Source organism: Diabrotica undecimpunctata, chromosome 10, assembly GCF_040954645.1.
Source record: "Diabrotica undecimpunctata isolate CICGRU chromosome 10, icDiaUnde3, whole genome shotgun sequence".
In the NCBI taxonomy this organism is placed as follows: domain Eukaryota; kingdom Metazoa; phylum Arthropoda; class Insecta; order Coleoptera; family Chrysomelidae; genus Diabrotica; species Diabrotica undecimpunctata.
Window position 1 is genome coordinate 50,750,654 of NC_092812.1, and position 23,238 is coordinate 50,773,891.

The 23,238-nt window shown below is 32.0% G+C and overlaps 1 protein-coding gene across 2 annotated transcripts in view; it reads left to right on the forward strand.

Moving 5' to 3' along the window:
- The window catches only part of LOC140452406 (luciferin 4-monooxygenase-like), a 50,738-nt gene that overhangs the window by 18,486 nt on the left and 9,014 nt on the right, over window positions 1–23,238 (forward strand). The window contains exons 3-4 of one of the 2 annotated variants that reach the window (XM_072546636.1): window positions 14,455–15,144; window positions 21,882–22,175. In XM_072546636.1, the coding sequence (XP_072402737.1) occupies window positions 14,455–15,144; window positions 21,882–22,175 (984 nt within the window). The remainder of the gene's footprint in view (window positions 1–14,454; window positions 15,145–21,881; window positions 22,176–23,238) is intronic. The other variant, XM_072546637.1, reaches the window with a different exon arrangement.

Consider the following 23,238-nt stretch of genomic DNA (forward strand, 5'->3'; position numbering starts at 1 on the left):
TTTTGTAAACTTAAGAGAAAATGTTTTAATTTGTATATGTGCTCAAATATCCATCCATTTACAACTAGTATTTTTTTTAGATTTTTTAAATTTTGTTTGGGGAGAGTTTTGGGAGTATTGCCTTCAGGCAACTGTGGGCAGCAAAAACTAACGAATTAAGTTATATACTTATTTATTATGCCAATCAAAAAAACAAATATTTGTAGTTGTAAAAGATAAAGCAACTTTACATTTATCGCACATTACTTTGGAAGTATTACAGCATCCTGGTTTTTTGCATCTTCCCTTTTCTTGAAAATACGGGCCAGTCGAAGGTTTGGTCAAGCCTAACTTCCTTCGGTGGTACAATAGCAGTAGGTCCTCTCTTCCGTTTTTTTACAATTTCGTTCTCAATTTCACTGAGCCTGGGACGTCCTTTGTTTTTGATCTGGTCAGTTCTTGCTAACAGTACGCTACATAAGTGGGACTTAAACTGTAACAAAGGCAACTGATTTTTCTTTCAAAGTAATCGCAACCACGACAATACAACAACCAGCTGTTAACAACAGCTAAATCCAGAAGGTGAAAAAATATTTTTAGATACCACTTTTTAGATTTTATGTCTGTTCGGTAAAGAGCAATTAGTGAATCCATAAGATCGACACCTCTCATAAATTTATTATAAAATTGCACTGAATTTGGACAGCATACAATAATTCTTGATTTTTGTTTCTTATCCCACCTCTTGACTAACGAAGTAGGCTCAGAACCAACAAATGTACTAAGCAAATCCAAACATTGCAGTCCACGTTTTTCCATTTCATTCTGCAACTGAATGCTATTAAACCAGTTGTCAAAATATACTTTATAGTATTTGTTTGGTTCGACTATCTCACACAATCTTATTACTACATTACCGCTGGTGTCTACATTAGTTAATGAAGAGAATGTTCAACAGTTCCTGTATATAATTCCCAGTTATAAACAATACCATTGCTATCACGCAAAACAAATGCCTTGTATCCCCATTTTTTGGGTTTATTCTTCATATATTGTTTTAAAGAATGTGCCCCTTTGAATGGTATCATTTGTTCATCAATACACAATTGTTCACTCCTAGGAATACTCTGAAAATTTTGAAATTGACCGTTGATGAATGGTCTAATTTGTATAACTTATCATTATTGTTGAGCATATTTTCGTTATTATTGAAATGAATTTTAGTTTCTATTTCTTCCCAGCGATTCCTAGATATAGTGTCAACTATTTGAGCTGGTCTAAATTTGCTTCGTACAAATCATCTTCATTTTCCATTTTATTTGATCCTGGATCGATTGATATCTGAGTACCTATGGAAAATTCATTATCACTCTCTTATTATCACTGTCAAAGTCAGAGTCTTTGGATTCCTCGGATATTTACTGCTTTTCCCGTAGAACGTTTTTGTATCCATCCTAAAAAATAATTTAAAATAATATGGTCCAGTGTGGATTCAAAATAACATACCTGTTTTTTATCACAGTACTGAAACAACACAATAAAATAAACAAATTTCAACGGTAATCAATATATAAATGCTGATATAATGCCTCGGTATATATTTTTATATAAATTGTACACAATTTATAACAATAAATCACTATCGAAAATACAAACTAATAAGGCAGCCATGTCCATTTGACATACTGTTAAACATTTCCATATAGGTTTCGTCATAGGTTCATAGAGTGTATTAAAATGTATAACCAAATGTTGCCTGAAATTAACAGAGGGCATCTTAGAGTCGGAAATTGTTTTAAAAAAGTTTTCTGCATCAAAAACTCCTTTGTTGCCTTGAGTACACACGGGGCTATAGAGGGGCTATATAGCTATATCGCGCGAGGATAAGGTTATTGATGAGGAAAAAAAAGACCTATCACTGAGGAAGTGAGATAGTAATTGGCAAACGCAAAGAGCACTATAATTACATTAAATGAAATATGCATTACAATCTATCATGATACACATATCTTGATACACATGAAACAAGACAATTAATAAACACGTTAATAGAATCTTAAGAAATAATAACCAAAATTTAACTTTTAATACGCAGAAGAAATACTAATATACAGAAGATACACAAATTAAAAAACGTTATCCACTTATTGTACGCAAGAGAGATACCTCTAGGAAAAATCAAAACGATCGAGAATTTATACCAAAAAAACACAATCAAAGTAAAAGTAAAAGAAGAACTAACCGACCCTATTGAAGCTGACAATGGGTTAAGACAGGAATATTCCCTGAGTCCTCTATTATTCAACCTGATTATGGATGAAATAATAAAAAAGTAAAAACTAAAAAAGGATACCAAATGGAAGAAAAACAAATAATATATAATATAATATTAATCTGCTGTGCAGACGACGCAATACTACTCTTTCAAAGTGAAGATGATTTACAACGTACGCTGCTTCAATTTCATACAACCGCCAGAAAATTTAACATGTTAATTTCCCCAAAAGAGACAAAATGCATGGTTACTACCGCAAATTTACTAAGATGTTAATTGGAGCTAAAAGGTCAGATAATAGAACAAGGGTTGGAGCTTAAATATCTAGGCATCACATTATCTAGCTAGGGAAAGCTCGAAACTGAAGTGAAAGATCCAGTGAATAGAGCAAACAGAGCCACAGGCTGCTTAAATGAAACATGAAGAAATAAAAATATCGGAAAAGAAACGAAAGGCATAATTTACAAAACAGTCATCAGACCAATAATGACATACGCGGCAGAAACAAGACCTGATACAGAGAGGACAAAAACGATGTGAAACAGCAGAGATGAAAACACTTAGAAAAATTGATGGTAAGACACTATGAGACAGAGCTAGAAGTACAGATATACGACGTAGATGCAAGGTGAAGAACATCAAGAACTGGTTAAGAAATAGAAGAGTAGAACGGAACGATAATATAAGCCGAATGACAACAAATAAAACAATAAAGACGGCAAGAGACGGTTAACCCATAGGAAGACGATCAGTAGGAAGACCACGAAAACGATGGAAAGGCAACTTACTGGAAGCACAATGAAAAACAGACAGAGTTATGTCTATATAAAAAGAAAAAGAAGAAGAAGAAGAAGATACACAGGATAAACATTAAAATAGCTGCAAGAAAGATAAAATAAGTCAGCCATATTAATGTAGAACAGCAGAGGACAAAGTGTTTAGAGAAAATAATGAATGTCATATTAATGTAGAATAGCAGAGGACAGAGTACTTGTCATAGCTTTCGACAAGTGCCCAATTGAAAAAAGAACACAGGTCGTTCAAAAAAGACGGAACTCTAGAAAGAAAACAGAATAGATTTAAAAAAATAAAAGCATAAACATGTCTTTTCCTACTTTTTTAATATTGAAGATACGTAAATAGAACATTGAATTAAAATGTAAACTTTGACATCTGTGATAAACCCATCATCTGAACAGTGGCGCCAACAAACTTATTTATTTTCCACAAAGAGGCTCTTTAGAACCTAAAATTATTACTATACAAATCTGATTCGACATATCGTCAAAAAGTAATACACGGCATGTAAAATTTAAATTTTTAATAAAAAGATTACGCATTACTTATGGGGTTTAAAGAACGAGCCTTTAGGAAGATTGGAGTACTAATAAGACCACCGCAATCGGTCATACCCCGGGTAATGATTAATTAATTAATTGGCTAATTCTTCAGTCACCCCTTTAATATGATTTTGTCAAATTGGTCCTTTTTAGGACCAACTATTCTAATAACATATGTCTATAACTGTTAAGGGTATATCTAAAAATCAATAAACTTTACTTTACTTAAATTTATCAGACATATGAGTTAACACGAATCTGACTAATTTCTAGTACAGGAAACACATATAGGGACTAACCTAGGGTATTTGGTATATAGCTGATCGCTGAAAACCACATTATAGATATAGACATACTATTTCTGTCGGAAAGTAAGAAAGGACAAAACCAGTCAGCTGAGAGAACCTTTTAATGATGTGGAGCTTGGATCCACCATCTACATATTTAATGAAAAATAACACAACTACCGACCTTGAGGATCTGAGCACAAAGCTTATTACGCAATCTGGACCAAAAACACTACAATGACTTATCCAGATGATGAACAACTGTATTCAAATTAGGAGATACCCAAAAAATAGAGACAAGCCAAAGTTGTTACCTTACTTAAGCCTGGCAAACACTCCAACGACCACAAAAACTATCGGCTAATATCTTTATTTTGTCAGCTATTCAAAATACTTTTGCACAATATCGTTAATATGATATCACCGATATTAGACGAAAAACTTAAATTAAAAGACAAAAGTGGCTGTAGACAGGGAAGATCACGTACATCACAAATACTAAATCAAAGACGGGTACGAAAAATATCGGGTATCAGGGGTGGTATTTTTCAGTCTAAATGCCGCTTACGACACCTTAAATTACAGAATATTTCTCCAAAAACTATATGATATCCCCTTAGATAACAAACTCACTTATATTGTCTGCGTATGCCTCCACAATAGAATATTTTTTGTATCACTCAATGATAAGAATAGCAGATAAAGAACGGTCTCGCTTGGGGTAGCATAAAGGCCCCTACACTGTAAACGATCCATACCGGTAGATACTAGAACTTCTATTATATAGACGATACACCTATTATTACACAATAAAAATAAACAATGAATCAATTTTCAGCCAAAATCCCTGAACAACTCATGTGTGCTCCATTAATCTCCCTAACATAGACGCTTTCACAAAACTGAACATCCAATAATGTCATGAAATTGTTGAACGTAGACTTCATATAAATTCCTTGAAAATAATTTGTATCGCACGGGGTCAGTCACAGATCATTGTTTAAAACAAAAAGGTATAATTGAGGACCAGAAATAATATTTTTCGCATGCTTGTCAGCTAAAAATGAGGTGCGCGTCCTTCCGCCCTTAAAACATAGACGCTTGCACTATATGCATCTGCTGCCGAATATACCTTGTTAGACAAATTCTTTCTTTTTGTGCAGTTTTGTGTAGTACTACCCATTTTAACACAAAAATATCTATTGTAGCTCTTAACCATATTTATTTTGAGATAACCTTTTATCGAGATATCATATATAGTACACAAATAAGACCAGAACTAAAATAATAAAAAAGCTTTATACAAGATATCGCAGAAGATTGGATGAAATAAAAGTAGTTTTTATTAATCGGATGCTTACATAAAACGTACAAAGACATACTCACGTAAACAAAATATATTACGAAATTTCTGTAATTAAAAAAAAAACATTGAGTTCGGCATTTAACTAATAAAATTATATTAAATAAAAAAACAACATTTTTAAAAATGCAGAAAAAATAAAATTTCCTATGCAAGCGAACGTTCCATTAAATAATAAGCCCAAATCCTTTTGTATCTATATACCTGTTTTTAAAGAACCAGTTACCTCTTAGTACGTAGTTATACCATGTAATAAGATATCCTTTGTTACTCAGTGTAATGCGTATGACATTACACTGTCTACGAACAGTAGATAAAAATAAGGAGCCCATATAAACCGCTCGGGATATATGTTGAAAATATAAGGTATAATCGCACAGTTGCCAAACTCTCAGAGCTTACTTAAACCGATAAACCTATGGTTCAATTATACATTGAAGAAGATCTCAACGACCCCTATAATATATACACGTGAACTAACCGATATACATTTATGATACAGGGGTATTTACGGGCTCCAAAAATTTTTTATAAATTATTAAACTCTACATGTTGATGAATCGACAGAACCAATATTATGGAATGGTCAAGTGAGCTCCGTATATCGGTACCCACTAGACCACGGAGCTCGATTGAACCTGAATTTTAACATGGGCGGAGTCCACTTTATGCCGTAGATATATATATATATATATATATATATATATATATATATATATATATATATATATATATATATATATATATATATACATATATATATATATATATATATATATATATATATATGTATATATATATATATATATTTTATATATATATATATATATATATATATATATATATATATATATATATATATATATATATATATATATATATATATATATACATATATATACAGGGTGGTCCTTAAGTAATTGTACAAACGAAAACCGTATATTCTACACTTTAAAATATTACGATTTAACCCAATTTGCTTTTATAAAATGTTGATATTAAGAAAGATACAGGGTGTTAAAGTGGAAATTTAAAATTTTATTTTTCGCTATAACTTTTACGTTTGTAAATATTTTTTAACAAAAATTTATAATTGGATGCTTTAAAGCAGGATAAATTATAATTTTATACAAACTTTAATGTAACTGATAGAGGGCGCCACATATGCCACATGTGTGGCATAGATTTGCTCCTAACTTTTTTGCTCTTTAAGTTAGCTCTATTTGTGTTAAAAAATATTAAAGATACATTATTTTTACAAGGAAAAGGTATGCATTATAAAGCACTGAATACCTGTAGATAAGCATATTTCATAGTTTATACTTATTAAACAACTCAAAGATGATAATGTAACATTACAAAATTTTTGTTATGACTGCTAAATGTCTTATTGAAGAAAATATTCTTCATCTTCTTCTTTAGGTGCCGTGTCCGTATTCAGACGTTGGCCGTCATCATGTTTACAATTTCCCTTTTCTATCGCTTCTTAAGTTTCTATACCTACTGGCGTTGTATTACTTTTTCCCTATTGTAAAATGCTGAAAACCCAAAATATGTGGTTTATGTAAGATGGTACACCACCACATTCTAGAGAGAAGACAGTGAGAACATACTTAAATATAACTGTTCTGAACGTGGGATTGATCGTGGAAGTCATATTCCTTGGCAATGTGGTGAGATATTGATATAATTATTTAATTTATAAAAAATCCCAAAAGGATACTTATTATTCATTACGTAAATTGTTTACCCATTTTTATTAGGACAATTAGAAACTAAAGCCCAGGTATTGAATAACACATATGTGTCTTGTTTCATAATACTTTTGCTACCAATCTAACCTTAAAGACTCAGCATACAAAAACATCATCGTTGGCCTAATAACCGATATTGTTATAAATATAGTAAACACACAGGTAATTTAGTTCAGCATATTAGTTCGTTAGTTAATCATAATAGACCGTTTGTTCGAGATGTAATTATAGTTACTCGTAAGCTGTAACGTAATCATATAAATAAGTAATGTCATCGATAGGTTATTTCGTGTTTATATAAGTAACCAATGAATCACACACATCACAGTTTAATACATTATTTAACCTTTGCGACAAATAAGATGTAGTTCCATAATATACCATAAGGTTTGGATATGTATCCAAAAGAATATATTCATCCATTATACATTATAGCCACCACGTAGCCCAGAATTTAATCCGCTTGATTTTCTTATATGGGGCGTATTAAAACAACGTGTCTATAAGAATCCCATAAACATTCGCAATCAACTATGGGAAGAAATAAATACCGCAGCAGTTTCTTTAGAACCAATGATGCTATTTAATAAGATGATCTTTTATGTAATATATTGACAAAGGAATTAAAGAAAATGGTGTACATATCGAACACTTACTTTGACAAAAAGTTATGTTATTTAGTTTAACTATTTCTTAATTTGGTTTGTAAACAAAATGTTTTGATTATGACTTTAATTTAACATAAAACATAAAATGTTTGATGTAAAATCCTATTATTCTGTTTTTGTCAAATCCTATTATTAATTATCCTGCTGATATATTTATTTTATTTAATATTTCGTTAACTATTAACTTTAGTTTAAGGTATTTTATACCAAAATTTAGATTTATTAATGATTTTGTCTATTTTTCCTTCGTTGCCTGGAGTAATTGCCTTAAATCAGAATTATGCAGCGGATTTGTAAAATGCGATTATCACGAAAACTGTTAAGTTTTGAAGTTATTAAGAAGTATACCTTTTTTTTGTTAAAATAATGTATCTTTAATATTTTTTGTCACAAATACAGGTAACTTAATGATCAAAAAAGTTAAGTGCAAATTTATGCCACATATGTGGCATATGTGGCGCCCTCTATGAGCTACATCAAAGTGTGCATCAAATTATAATTTCTCATATTTAAAAGTACCCAGTTGTAAATTTTTATGCATAAATATTTACAAACATGAAAGTTATAGCCAAAAATTAAAATTTAAATTTGCATTTTAACACCCTGTATCTTTCTTAATATCAACATTTTATTAAAGCAATTTGGCTTAAATCGTAATATTTTAAAGTGTAGAATTTACGGTTTTCGTTTGTACAATTACTTAAGGACCACCCTGTATATATATATATATATATATATATATATATATATATATATATATATATATATACACTCGCGATCATAAAATCCGGGTCATCTTGAAAATTTCAAGTTTCTTAAATATTTTTGCCTCTGGTGCAGTAATAACCTTTTTTTTGGCTAATGTATTTTTTATTTGTCATCAATGTTTGTTTTGAAAGAAAAAAATGGTTTTCTTTATTGTTTTTATTGAAAAAAACAGAAAATAAATCAAATTGTTGATAAAACAGACATACGAAAAAAATGGAAAATACAGAACGTGGTAAAAAATCAGTGAAATTTCAATGACCAATATCGTGTATTGCCTCCCCTTGCTCTAATAACCTCTTGCAGACGACGGGGCATACTCTCAATTCTTCTCCGGATTACATGTTGTGGTATGTTATTCCACTCTCTCACTAACAGATCCTTAAGCTCCCGTGCGTTGTTAGGAGGAGGTGTATGGGTTTGAATACGTTTTTTCAAATCGTCCCAGAGATGTTCGATGGGATTCAGGTCCGGAGATTTACGTTCAAAAGATTGATATCCAGCTCAATAACAGAATGAGAATGATAGCTAGAGTAATCAAACCTAAACCAACCCATTGGCTACCAATCTGCTGACCAAAGAATATACGAAGATCCTTAGCAACATGGCGCTGCCGATTCATAACTATATAAAAGATGCAAACCAAGGTCGACTGCGCTCCAGAAAATCTCCAATACAAATCGCAGAATTAGCTGCAACTACCGAGTTCAACATGATCACCAAATGGATCCATGAATGGTCGGAACCTCAACCAAATACAGTTATACCTTGCATCACAGAGACACCTCCTGGATTAGACCTACCACGTAAGACCTGGCACTTAAGACACTTAAAAGCATCAGAACTCCACATGGTCGATGTTTTGTAGTTGCGTATATGTTGTACAAACGGGGTAAGCTACCATCACCTACACATTTACATTTACATGTGCACACAGCAATGTCCACATTGCCCAAAGTTAGCCTATAGTATTTTGATTCCCATTTCTCCCCATTTGTTAAAGACACTTCCAGGTTTTATTGTTTACTTTTTAAGGAACTTCTATTATTTTTGTATTGCATTAAAAATTTTTAAGTTATAGTGTCAGATTGAGGTTATATTTTAAAGTTATATTTTAAAATTGAATTGTCCACTTCTACGCCAAATGCTAAAAATTGTTTAAAATTAACGCTATATATATATATTTCCCGTGCAGTCAAGCTTGCGTTACTTACATTTTAGTGGTATCTCTCTTTTATAACGCTCCCAATTAATCCTATTGAAATTTACGTTTTTTTTTTTATTACGATGTACATAACATGTTTTTATAAAATAATCGTTCATTTCAATTTTTGTCTGTATAATAACTTTTTATTTTATTTTTCTGGTACGTCACTGGTTTAATGCGAACATGGCAGTATCAATAGGTTTCTTCGAACAAGCGGCCAAACCGTCCGAAACTATGAACGAATAGTCGACCAGCGCGAGTAGGGAGGATAGCACTAATGACAGTATTCTTGTTATCTCACTGATCAACTGTTTGCCACGAATTCTGACTAGTTTGACTGTTTGTAGGAATGATTATAATATTTCATGAGTTCACATAGTATTCACGTGATAACTCCGTCTGTTAGGTAGACGGAGTATAGTTGGCTTACCAGTGAGAAACCGTAGATTCGTTAACGACAAATAAGGAGTTCACATGCAGTGATTTTCTAATAAAAATTAAGCTAAAAAACAAAAGGAAGAGTTAAGAAGCCGGTTACTTCTATAAAAAAAGAAAAAGAAGATTGTACCATTGAAAATTAACCAGTACAAGAAAAAAACCGATAAAGATGACTTAAGTCCATGGTGTATTTTTGATGAATTAATTGGACATGACTTCTGTAAATCTCTAAACGTAAACCTGTATCGAGAGCTATAAAAGAAGTAGACATGTATTTGTCTGATGATATATTACCCAGAAAAAATTCGACCGGAGATTGGAACTGTCCATTACAGTGGTGGAAAAACCATCGCCATGTATATCCTAACTAAACCACTATATTCATAAAATATTGTAATATTGTAGCAACATTTGTTCCTTGTGAAGACATCTTCAAAATCTGGTTTAATTTTAAATAAAAGAAGAACACAGTTAACAACAAGTAAAGTGGAAAAACTTTTGTTTGTAAATGTCAATTGAGACGATTTGCGATTTAATAATAATGTGTAATGGAAATGTAAGTACTATTTACTATTTGTATTGTTTAATTTATTTTTCAAGCTATAATAAATATATCCTTCGATAGTTGCTTTCACTTTAATACGTATACTCATAAACGATAATAGCTAATATATTTGTTTATGTACTCGCTTATTTGAAAACTATGACTATTTGAATTCTGTTAAACAATTAACTAGTTACTTGTTACAGACATTTTAATCGCACCTTTCAAAAATTCGGAGACAATCCTACTTTACAACGGAAATGATTTTATAGAACTCGTAGTAGATAGAACACGAATAATTAAAGAACAACTAAGAATTGATCATCTAAATTGCAAAAAACAAGAACTAATTCTAGATATATGTACTGAATATGCAGATATATTTTATGTCGAAGGTGACAAACTGACCTTTACAAACGAAATCAAGCACAAAATCGAAACAAACAACACTAATCCTATCTTCACTAAATCCTATAGATATCATAAGATACATAAGGAAGAGGTAAAGACGCAAATTAATAAAATGTTAGAAGAAGGAATAATCCAGAAAAGCGTTTCACCCTGGTCGAATCCAGTCTGGGTCGTACCGAAGAAATTACATGCGTCAGGAAAACAAAATTGGCGAGTTGTTATTGAATATTGACAGCTTAACGAACTCACAATACAAGACATCCAGAAGATGGCCTTTTCCGTCGAAAATGGACATTACGAATTTGTGCGCGTGCCATTTGGACTAATGAATGCTCCATCTACTTTCCAAAGAGTAATGGAGAACATCCTCTTAGGAATACAAAACGATAGATTCTTAGTGTATATGGATGACATAATTATCTACTCACCCACTATTCACGATCATATGTCACGACTAACAGAAGTTTTTAAATGTTACGACAAGCAAATTTAAAAATACAGCCAGACAAGTGCGAATTTTTAAGAAAAGAAGTGGCATATTTGGGCCACCTTGTAACAGAAAATGGTGTAAAAACAAATCCAGCTAAAATATCTTGCATCAAAAACTTCCCGGAACCAAAGAAAGAAAGGTGCGATTGTCTGAAAATTCGATTGTCTTCGGCATAGCATTAGCATTTAGGACGGAAGTTAAGAATTCTCCATTTTCGTCTACATGGACTAATGTATGAGGTAATCTAAGTTTTTCTATTTCTTAAGCTGATAATATGGCATCTGTATTTGATAAGTTGCATTTTAGTCTGCATATTTGTTCGGTCCGGCTGTCAATGGTAATTCTGTTTTACCCTTTTATTCGTTTTCTCTCCGGTCTTTCCGGTTTTTGTCTTGATCTCGGTTTTTTACGATAGTATATTTTTCATTCATATCGTTTTGATATTTTAAATTTGATTCCTGTTTAGAATCTGATTTAATTTTTATTTTAGATTTGTTTTGTCTTGTTTCTGTAGGGTGTGTCAGTGATTTGTCTTTGGGATGTGTGTTTGTCTCATATCCTACTTTGTGAAGGGTGAGAGTTTTAAATTTTATATGCAACTGTGGGAATTAGAGATCTATTACGCCTTTATAATGATCTAGAAAGTTTAGGCCTATTATGCCACCGAAATCAATGTCTAGATTGAAAATAAAGACTTTGTGAGGATTATCGTTAGTGAACAGAATCAGGACAGACTCTGTTATTAACAATAATTTTTGATCGGTTATACCTTGAATAGTAACGTTTTCAGGAAATCTATTATCATAATTGCGTGCTGTGTTTTCTTTGAAAACAGTGATTCCAGCACCTGTGTCGATTAAAAGTTTAAAAGTGTTGGTAGCATCGTTAATGTAATATAAATTTTTGGAACTTATTGTATGAAATTGGTTTAGAAGAATGTCTGTTCGGGAAAATTGAAATCCGGATGAAAGTTGTCCATGTTGAGTGCTTGAATTTGTTCTTGTATATTCGTAATATTCGTTGAGTGGTTCGTATGATTTGGGGGATGATTTTGATTCTAAAGTGAAAGAAAATCGTGATAATTTTTTGTGTCGAGTGTGTCATTGGTTTCGTAAAAGTTATCAGTTTGTGGATTATTTTCTGTATAATAATGTGTTCCATAGTTTTCTTAGTTATCGGTATTATAATAATTATCTGTATAGTAATCGTCTGTATAATAGTAAGTCGTTGGGTTTCTTTGAATAACAGATGGACAATTTTGATTTTGATTTTGAGATGAAAAGGAAAGTCTCTGTTGGTTGAAATTTGGATTGTTGGAGGAATATTGATTTCTATTAGTGTTCTAATTGTTTTGATAGTTGTTAAGTCCATTATTATATTGGTTTTGGTACCCGTGCGGCCTAGAAAAAGTTTTGTTTGGCTATACGAAACGTGAAGAACGGCATTCAGTATTTAGATGACCAATGCTGCCACAATTTGTACATTTTATAAATTGAGATGAGGGTCTTCTCATTGGTTGAGATCGTTTAGGAATGGTTGATTTAGAATTAGATTTTTGTTCTTCAAAATATGACAATTGAAGTTAGCGTCGAATACGATTGCTTGCTTTAATGAGATCTTTTGGATTACTAGCCCTAATAATTTGTCCTATACGAGGTTAAAACCAGTTAAAAGTGTGTTTAGGGCCATGGTATCGATTAAATCACATTAAGCGGTGTTTTGACCTGGGGATAAATTTGGTATTTGGATCGAGGCGTGTATTTTTGCATACTACAGCATTTCGGTCATAATGAGAGGTCCCACATATAAGTTGCTACAAAATATCATGTAAGGAAAAATAGCAGGCAAACGCAGTCCAGGACGAAGAAGAACCTCATGATTGAAGAACTTGCGAGATTGGTATGGTGTTGATACAGGCATGCTAGTTAGAGTAGCAGTGAATAAAATTAAGATAGCTATAACGGTAACCAACGTTCTGAAAGGACATGGTACTTGAAGAAGAAGAAGTGCATTTTTGCATTCAGAACTTGAAAGCGGTTAAAGAAAGTTAGAGGAGATTCGTTAAATAGTTGTCTTAGTCTTTGTAAGTCTTGTATTAGGGAAGCAAATGATTACGTATGTATGCCCTCAGCTTTTCTTATTTGAATGCAGGAATATTTACCAAATTATTTGCCTCTTATAAAAACTCTCACAAAACCTTACCGCTATGTCTACCTATACTTTTTATTTCTAAAATATTTGTAAGTTTCGGTTTTTTAAATAAAATTTAACCAAGAGTCATGGAATATAACCTACCTAATTTACATTTAATATAAACTCAAATATTTTAAATATTGTACTTATACGAAAGTTTTCTTTTTTGTGGTTCCATGTAACCTTCTAGACTGTTGACATTTTTTGTGGCCATGCTTTGATTATCATTTTATTTTTAGATAGTTTTTACCACTATTATGTCACTATTATCAAATCCTATTATGTACTAACATTGGCATCAACGAAGACGTCCCTACACTAGGGGTGTCCTCCATTTGGGGTAACAAAATAATAGTTTATAGCCGTAAAACACTTTAGTATAAATTAGTCAAAATTAAAATAATAATTACACATAAAAAGTTTATCACAATAATAATAATTAGAAGACCGGCCCGTTTAGTACGTCTTTTGCGCTTACAGGTTTAATCGATACTGTACCATAGTACTGACAACTTTTAATTTTCAAGTTTCACTTTGACAGTTATTTGACGTTCCAACTTTTGAATTGAACACTTCCTTAAGTAACTTAGTATTTTTTAGTACTCCTTAGAATTTTTTTTAATTGAATGCTTAGTTAATATTTTAACAATACCTAGTAATATAATATTAAATACTTATATAAGCCTAAAGAATTAATAATAATGGGTATTTTATATTAAATTTATCTTTTTCTGTTTTAGTATCTCGATGACACCAATGAAAAAATTACATACTCAGATATTTTAGAATGGAGTGTAAGCGTAGCAACTAAATTAAAAGAAAGAGGAATAACTGAAAATGATATAATTTGTAGTTGCAGTCATAACCAAAAATTTAGTGCCATTCCCTTCATAGCAACTCAGTTTTTGGGAGCAGTAATATGCAACCTTGATCCTAAATTATCTCATATAGATACAGTTCATTTACTTAAGTTGATTCAGCCCAAAATTTTGTTTGTAGCTGAAGAGTCTTTACATTTTATAGAAAAATGTCTGAATAAAGCAAATGTTACAACCGATATGGTTGTTTTTGGTAAGAGTAATAAATATACTCAGTTTTCAGAGTATGTTATAAGTGTTAATAAAAGAAATTTTAAACTAAAAACTATTTTGGACAATTCTGCACCTGCGGCCATATTTTGTAGTAGCGGTACAACTGGTTTACCTAAAGGTATTTGCTTAAGTCACAAAGCATTGATTAAGTCAGCAAATTTAAATATTAGTTTGGATAGTAATGATCCAATGGTGCCAAATATTATTCTAATGTACCCTACTCTATATTGGATTAGTGCAGCATTTAATTTAATACGAGCTACTCTTATGGGCTTTGCTTCCGTTGTTTGTAAGGATTTTGATCCGGCACATACGTGGAAACTTATTGAAAAATATAAGGTAAGCTAAATATTCTGGACTGACATTTATGATATTAGGTCAAATTACAATCAATAATAAAACCGTAGTAGCTATATATTATGTATATTATGCTTTTTGTATGTTTGTAAAAAAATCTTGCTGCTTGAGGAAACATTATATTTTTAAGTTGTTTCAGTTGTTGATTTAATTACCAGGTATGGTAATTAAATCAACATGGCCACCAGGTTCATTATCTTCCAAATTTTGGACTAAACTAACTCTGCTTCTGATTTTCAACACGTCCGAGCAACTAAACATTTTGTTAAACACTGACGAGATTCTTTGGTCATGTTGAGGTTTTGGACGACATAATTAGATATGGAGATATCGTTTAAAACGATAAAATGGTCTGTCTATTTTTTGATCGTCACGCTAAATCTAGATTTCTTAATATCTAATCCGCATAATTTGATAAATATTTTTTAAAACTTTTATTGCACGACGATTTATGTGAACCATCGGTAGTTTCACTTATGACAGGAATTTGGTATATTACAATATCTATGAGGTATCTTTTTTATTTTATACGGACATTTGGGAGAATTGTCTCGATATCATTGTTGATTATGACCAATGTATGATCACCAAATTTTTGCCTTGGGAGACTTATTGGTTTTGTTGGTTCCTGTAAAAGTTTTTGTCAGTTTTTCTATTAGGCACGACATCCTGCGAATGGGGAATGTTCTCTGTGTATTTGTGGCTCCATTACCCAAAGGATAGTAGGGACACCTGCCGCGGAACAAAAACTGATGCCAGGCAGTGGATATAAAATGCACACCCACGAAAATGTTGCTTAAATTTATGTTTATGGTCGCTGCATGAGGATGGCCAGGGAAAGTATGGCGCCGGCGCTGGACGTGACAGCATGTGGGAAGTTAAAGGCAAGTTTCTGTCATACAATTAACTACAGCACAACAACAAGAACAACCAAAAGCAAGGTGAACAGATTAATAAGAGCTTTACTCACTTTTGCACTTCTATTACAAGGTGACAAACCTTGGTCAAGAAACGATCGACTATCGACAACATTTGTATGCCGAATGTCGAATTTTTTACAGAGTACACAGAAGTTTTAAATAATTATCTTGTTAAGAATAATAATCTGTGTAAATTTTATATTCGCCCACTGACTACACACGACCCAGTTTGAAGGTATAAACTGAACAATTGCATTAGATAACGAAGAGTATATTTAGAATTATCGAGTCAGTAAGGTAATCTAACCTAACTTAATAATTTTAATGTATTGTTAAGACAGTTCTGTCAGATTTATTCCATATAGAAAAAGTACCTTGATCAAATGGAAGAAGTAATAAAGAAGAATTATAGAATATTCAAGACGACGTCGTAAAATCCTGAAATGTTTAGTTAAGTTAGGAACGTTAGAAATTATAATATAAGCAGATGTTGTTGACAGTCTGGATAACAGTTGTATTTTTAGTTTTAAATTGTATAGTTGTGAGTCTGTTAAAGTATTAGTGTCGGTAACTTGGATAACTCTCATCTCCTTCTAGAGAGAGAAGGCTCGTTAACCGCTCTATCCATTGCTGTGTGTGACCTAAGTGAGTAGGGCTCTCGGTCAGTGGCCATAGACACGGGCTATGGACACTTACCTAGGATTAAATTGCCTTTTTGAAAGAAGAAACACAATAAATAATGTTTATTAAGCAATAAATAAAGTAATTAGAACAGTTAGAAAAGGTATGTTATAACTTATACTAAGAATCTGAAAGAAAGTTATAATTATCTTCTGATCCGGAAATCTGGAAGATAATTATATTAATTATTCTTAAATTAAGAATCTGAAAGGTAAAATATGTTAGTTATTAACAATAGACCAAATATAAACACAATTCAAATTATTAAGTAGGGAAAATGTCACTTGTCAAAAATGCTTAAAGTGGGAAGGAGTTGAGCTGGAGACTCGGGATAAAGACAGGAATGTTGGTTATTATGCCATTCGGGACAATCAACAATAAAAAGGGAAAAAAGTACACAGTAAAAATAATTAGAGACAAAATTCGAATTATTTTTATGAAAAATTTCCTAAGTCGCTGAGACCTATGAAAAATATTATAAGTTATTTTAAATGGTGTCAAATAGGCATAATATAAGTCAATTTAAACAACTGTTAATAAAATAGCAAATATCAAAGTCAGAAAATAATTCTCAATTTTTAACAGTGCACCTGAAATAAAATAAATATCAAATTCAAAGATGGAAATAAATTTTATAAGTTTTACAGTGTACCTGAAAGAGAAAAGAAATAGGATACAAGTTATAAGTATTTATATATGTATTAAGGTATCAGAGTCAAAGTTAAATATATAAGTTTTAACAGTGTACCTGAAAGAGAATAGAAAATAAAACACAGTTTATAAAGTTTTATTTGCAAGTATCAAAATATATATATTAGCAATATATCTGAAAGAGAAAATAAAACACACACCGGGAGTCTTTATTTAATCTCAATTTGTTTAAAAAAAAAAGGATATATGCACCGTCCGGTGGCTAAGTCCCGTGAAGTAGGGACTTAGCAGAATCCTGAAAGAGAAAATTCCTTACACTATTTGTAAGCCTACCGAAATAATCAGATTTTGGATTAAGTCCAAAAGCACAGATTAATTCGATGAAAAATAGCGACGCTTTTAAGGGAATTATTAGCAAATTCGACTAAGTCGAAAAGCACAGATAAATCCCTCAAAAATGGCCGCCGTTGGTTTGCAAACAAACCGTAGTTATAGATGGGAACGTTAGGTTCCGGGTTTAAAGGTGAGCTGTGGAAAGAAAACAAGAAGCTCTGAGAACTTAATCAATCAGAGGATCTTAACATGCCTAGAAGGCTGGATCTGCGGACCAATCCTGACCAGATCTGATTTCCTGGCCGTCGTGCACTTCTTTTATGCCAAAAAAAGTAGGTCAATCGTAACGGTCGTTTTGGACTTTTTTACGATTGGACCTGCACGACGACCAATGCCCAATTTTCAGAATTATCATTGGCTGCAGCTCAGATGCCGTTCGACCAACGATAATACAGAAAATGAGCAACAGACCCCTGAATTATGATTGGCTGCAATTACTGTTGCCATTTGACCAATCACAATTCAGTAGGCTGGGCGACATTAGATATAATATTGTTGGTGTTTCGCATTTCTATTTTCAACAAGTGTAATATTGGTGATAGCGAATAGTAATACTTAATGATTAAGACTAGATCAACTGAAATTGATAAAGAAATGGATACGTCCGGACCCCCTGCATGGTTTTAAAAAATGGAAAAAGAAAAGGAGAAGCGTAGACCAAAAAAGGAAGAGAACCATTGGCAAGACGAGGAAGAAAAAGAACAGAGACGTAGAATAGCAGAAGTAGAAATTATACATAGTTCATCTTAACTTCACAAGAATTTTAAGTAAGAAGTAAGTAAAATTACTTGTAGAATAGACAAATTAGAAGAAAAACAACAAAATGATTTAAAATCTAATTTAGAAAGCGAACTAGGTCAGTTAGAAAAAAAATTAATACTCAAGCTTCTTTATCTAATATTTTTTCAGTAAGTAGTGTTGAATCTGAACAAACGGCTTTACCATCTTTTAACGTAGGTACAATTAGAACTAGCAAAATTTTAAAACCACTTACATTCGATGACCAAACATAATAGAAAACTTATCGTTTTCAATTCGAACCTGCATCTGGACTGAGAAAGAAATGGCAGCTTTCCTAGTAGTGTCGCTTTGAGGACAGGCAGTAACTGTCATGAAATTTCTTCCCCAAGATAGACCCCTTTCTACTTCTCTCATTCAAGCTTTGGAGAAAAGATATGGCCAGCAGCATATAAAGCAGGTTTTCCAAAGTCAGCGGAAAGTTCGGTATCAAAAACATAAAGAAAGCCTGCAAGAAATTATCATACAAGTATTAATAAATGGACCAAGAAATGTTGAGACGCAAATTACGATATATTAACCCCGATTGTCAGAGATATTGCAGTCCACTAGTCCAGCCGATCAGTAGTTTTCACACAAATTGCAGACATACCTTTATTAATTAATTTCTTATAGATACTGCAAATTTCTGTTTTAAAGTCAGTTGTAATTAGTTAAATAAAGTGCTGTTACTCTGTTAGTTGTACCTTTAACAAGAAAAGAAACTTGATTCGCGATAATCATGTTTTGGTTGAAGAGCTAGGTTGTGAATAAGGATTCCTTTATTTGAGCGACTGGGAGGAACTAACTACAAAAAATAAATCAGAAAAAATACTTACAGAGATGTCATGATGACACTACACAAGAAGATTCCTAAACTATTTAAAATGGACGCCGTTTAAAAAAATTCTCTTGTTGTTTAGAAAGAAAAGTTTTTCTCCCGATACAACCTTGGGTAGTACTGTGAAGCGGTGGAGATATATAAGCACCCAAATAATTTTAATCGGATAGAAGAAGGACTAAAAATCAACAAAACATGGATACCAATATTAAAATCCACAAAAGCCCTTCCCGCAAAACACGAAGAAAGAAAAGCTACTATAAACGACGACACGCCCCCTCATGCCGAATCCAGTGGAGGGGAGGCGAGTAGAAAATATAAATATGGCCTCCGCAGTACAACGCGGCGTCAGTTTCAGCACGCCTAGTGTTGGCGAAACTTCTAGAACTAATATCAGAAGACAACGGCCTAACAGCCCGAACAAACAGTTTAACAAGTTAGACGATGGCCGTGAAAGCCTAACGCGTGTATTTATTTAGTTTTAAAATTCTTGTTATTGTATTTTTACTTACAGTTTGTTGCATCAACGATTTCCTCTGGCGCAATAAGAGTTTTGGATTTTCTATCACAGAGTTATATTTTATACTTTTACATTTTTAGTACTCTTAAATTTATTTAATATTTCCGTAACAGTGGAATGATTTATATTTGTATTGGGATATCTATTATTAAAAATAATAGCTGCTTCTCTATGTGTTTTATAATGATCTCTCACAACCAAATCAATTCTATCTTCTGTACTTAAATTTGCAGGCACTTTTACTAAATTTTATAAGTACTTTCCAACCAATTTCAAACATATCTTACTATAAACAAATTATATGTTTATCAGTGCTTCCTAGATTTCACATAAATACAGTTAAACTTGCATTGATATTGTAGACAAAAATATGGATATGTCGAGGCATTGATAGAAGAGGAAAGAATAAATATCTATTTATTTCCAGTATTAATTTTATGTTAGCTACACTAGTTCAGTAGTAACATTGTTCATTCAAAATAAAAAGATTAGTAAAAAATAAAAATACCTATTTTTTCAATGTAAATGTAATAGATGCATTATAAGAAAATGTAATAGGAATAAAAGGTTATTCCTAACATCGTTCAATACCTTCTAGTAAGCTTGGATTTGCAGTTCACCTTATTCGCTCCTGATTTCTAGTTTTTCTATTTCTTTACAGATTAAATATTTAGATTTAGGTATAAATATATACCATTTTAGTGGACACTAGAACTTTTAAAAAATTGCATGTTTTGCAAATACCTTGCTATTGAAATGTCCAAAACCCTATTAAATTTTGCTTATTTGCCAAGACAAGACAAGAAACAATGGTGAAGCTTTATAAAAGAATGACCACAGTTACTCCCATTATATGAATATAAAATTTGGGTACCGATGCAAGGAGACAAGTTATATATATAACGAGTTTATTACAGCTGCCGCCGTTTCTCGCAACCTAGCTTCCAACGCTTGCGATCGTTCCAGTCATCTACTTGTAGACCCCTATCTTCCATTGCATCTTTTACTTCTTGTCTCCACGATCTTCTTGGTCTTCCCTTTTTCCTGCGGTTGGTGGGGATCCACTGTAACATTATCTTTGGCCATCGTTGATCATTCATCCTTTCTACATGGCCATACCATTTCAGCCCTTTGCATTCTATAGTTTCCAGGACGTCAATGTCTATGCCCATACGCTCTCTGATTTCAGTATTCCTTACTCTATCTCTTCTAGTGAGTTGGCAACATCTTCTCCAATAATTCATTTTCATTGCTTTGCTTTAGAGTTGCTTTAGATTTCCATTGCTTTGCTTTGCACAAGTTTAGAATCTAAATTTCTCCAAAGACTGTAAGACATTACTCGACAGAAACAGAAATAAAGAGGTAAGAGAAAAACTAAATATCTACATGGTAATAAGAAGATAAAAGAATACAGAACAAAATGGAATTAAAATATAAACAGAGTGGATGAAAATAGTTTAACTAAGCAACTAGTACATTGTAGCCGAAATGAAAGAAGACGTGTGGCTCCCCTTGAAAAAAGTGGAATGAATTTTGATACCGAAGCAAGCCACAAATGCGTAATCACTGTAGCGGAAAAGGAGTAGATGTTACTAAATTTATGTATTTTGCACAATGAAATGCTATTCTTGATTTTTTACTTCGTTTCTATTTTTATTATTAGGTTCCTTGTTTCTGTGAAAAAACGTACTGTCAATTAAGGTAACCAGTTTTAAGCATCTAGAACATTCAGATTATATTCTTTATAAATGAAATTATAATAAATTATTATGATTAAACTTTTTACATAATATTAAGTTTTACTTTGCCATATAATATATATATATATATATATATATATATATATATATATATATATATATATATATATATATATATATATATATATATATATATATATAAATATATATATATATATAACTTATTTGTCTTTTAGGTAACTTCATTATTTTTGGCTACGTATCATGCAGTAGATTTTTACAAACAACAAATACCTGGACTTAATGTTAGCAGTTTACAATTTTTCCTGACAGGTAGCTGTCCTGTTCCAAAACGATTAATCGAAAATATAAGGCAGATATTACCACACGTATCAATATTAATAGCATATGGTACAACAGAAACAGCAGGAATTGTTAGCGTATTTGATACTACTAAACCAGATCATACAAAAATGAGCATTAAAAAACCAAATTCGGTTGGTAAAATTAAGGAAGAGATGAAATGGAAGGTAAATAGAATATTTTTTGTGTACGTGCATACATCTTGTTAATATTTTTATTGGTCAGCTTATTTTTTAACCAACTTATACTCCAGTTGTCGAGACGAAAATGCCACTGAACCTCTAACACTCATACAAACAAACTGAATTTTGCTGAGAATGTTTATTTTGGGATTTCAGAAAATATACCAAAATGTTTACCACTCCTCCCCCTGGTTTTCCCCTGAAACGATCCCTCAGAGGAGGGGAATGGACAAAATTGATTTACCAAGAATCTGTACGTCGTAGAAAAAATGTTTAAAAAAAAATGGAGCTGAGATCATTTTGAGCAAAAATGTTTATCAGCAATTTATGTGTAGTGTGAATCGGTCACTCAGAAACAACGCTTGGATTGAGCAGCGTTTTTGTGGCCAGTTATGCGCGGGAAATCAATTTTAAATAAAATTTGTTATAACTCGACGGTAAAAATTCAATATCTTTTAATAAGACTGTCCAATCTTAAAAATAAAAATTTATTTTAAAGAAGAAGAGTGCAGCTTTTATATGAATTAATTTTATTTTGTCGCAAATGAAGTGAGATTCTCGTGAGATCAATAAAATTTTCTCACTTTCATTGACCAATCGCTGTGAAATTTCTATTTTTTGAACGTGGTCTTCAAAAGCTATAACATGAAATTTACAACAATAAATTATACTTTGATCAGATAAAAGGCATATATCGAGCCAGTTTAATTAAATCTTGCCCAAGTACTTTCGATCCCTAGATCATCTTCAGGGGCATCTGAAATAAGCCAAGAAACGTTTTTTTTTAATAAATTGATTAACTTCGATAAAAACTCGAAGTTTATGGTTGAAAAAAGGTTTTTATGTGATTAACGTTTATAGACTTACTTCGTCAATTGTGGCCTATCCGGCAAGAACAAGATGTCATAAACATATAAATGTACATTACACTACACTACAAATGGACAAACAAACACTTTAAAATAATTTAAGAAAGGATACATTACTTGAAGAAGCCGGAGACAGAATGGCTCCTGATCTAACGGAAATGTTGGGGTGACATGTGACA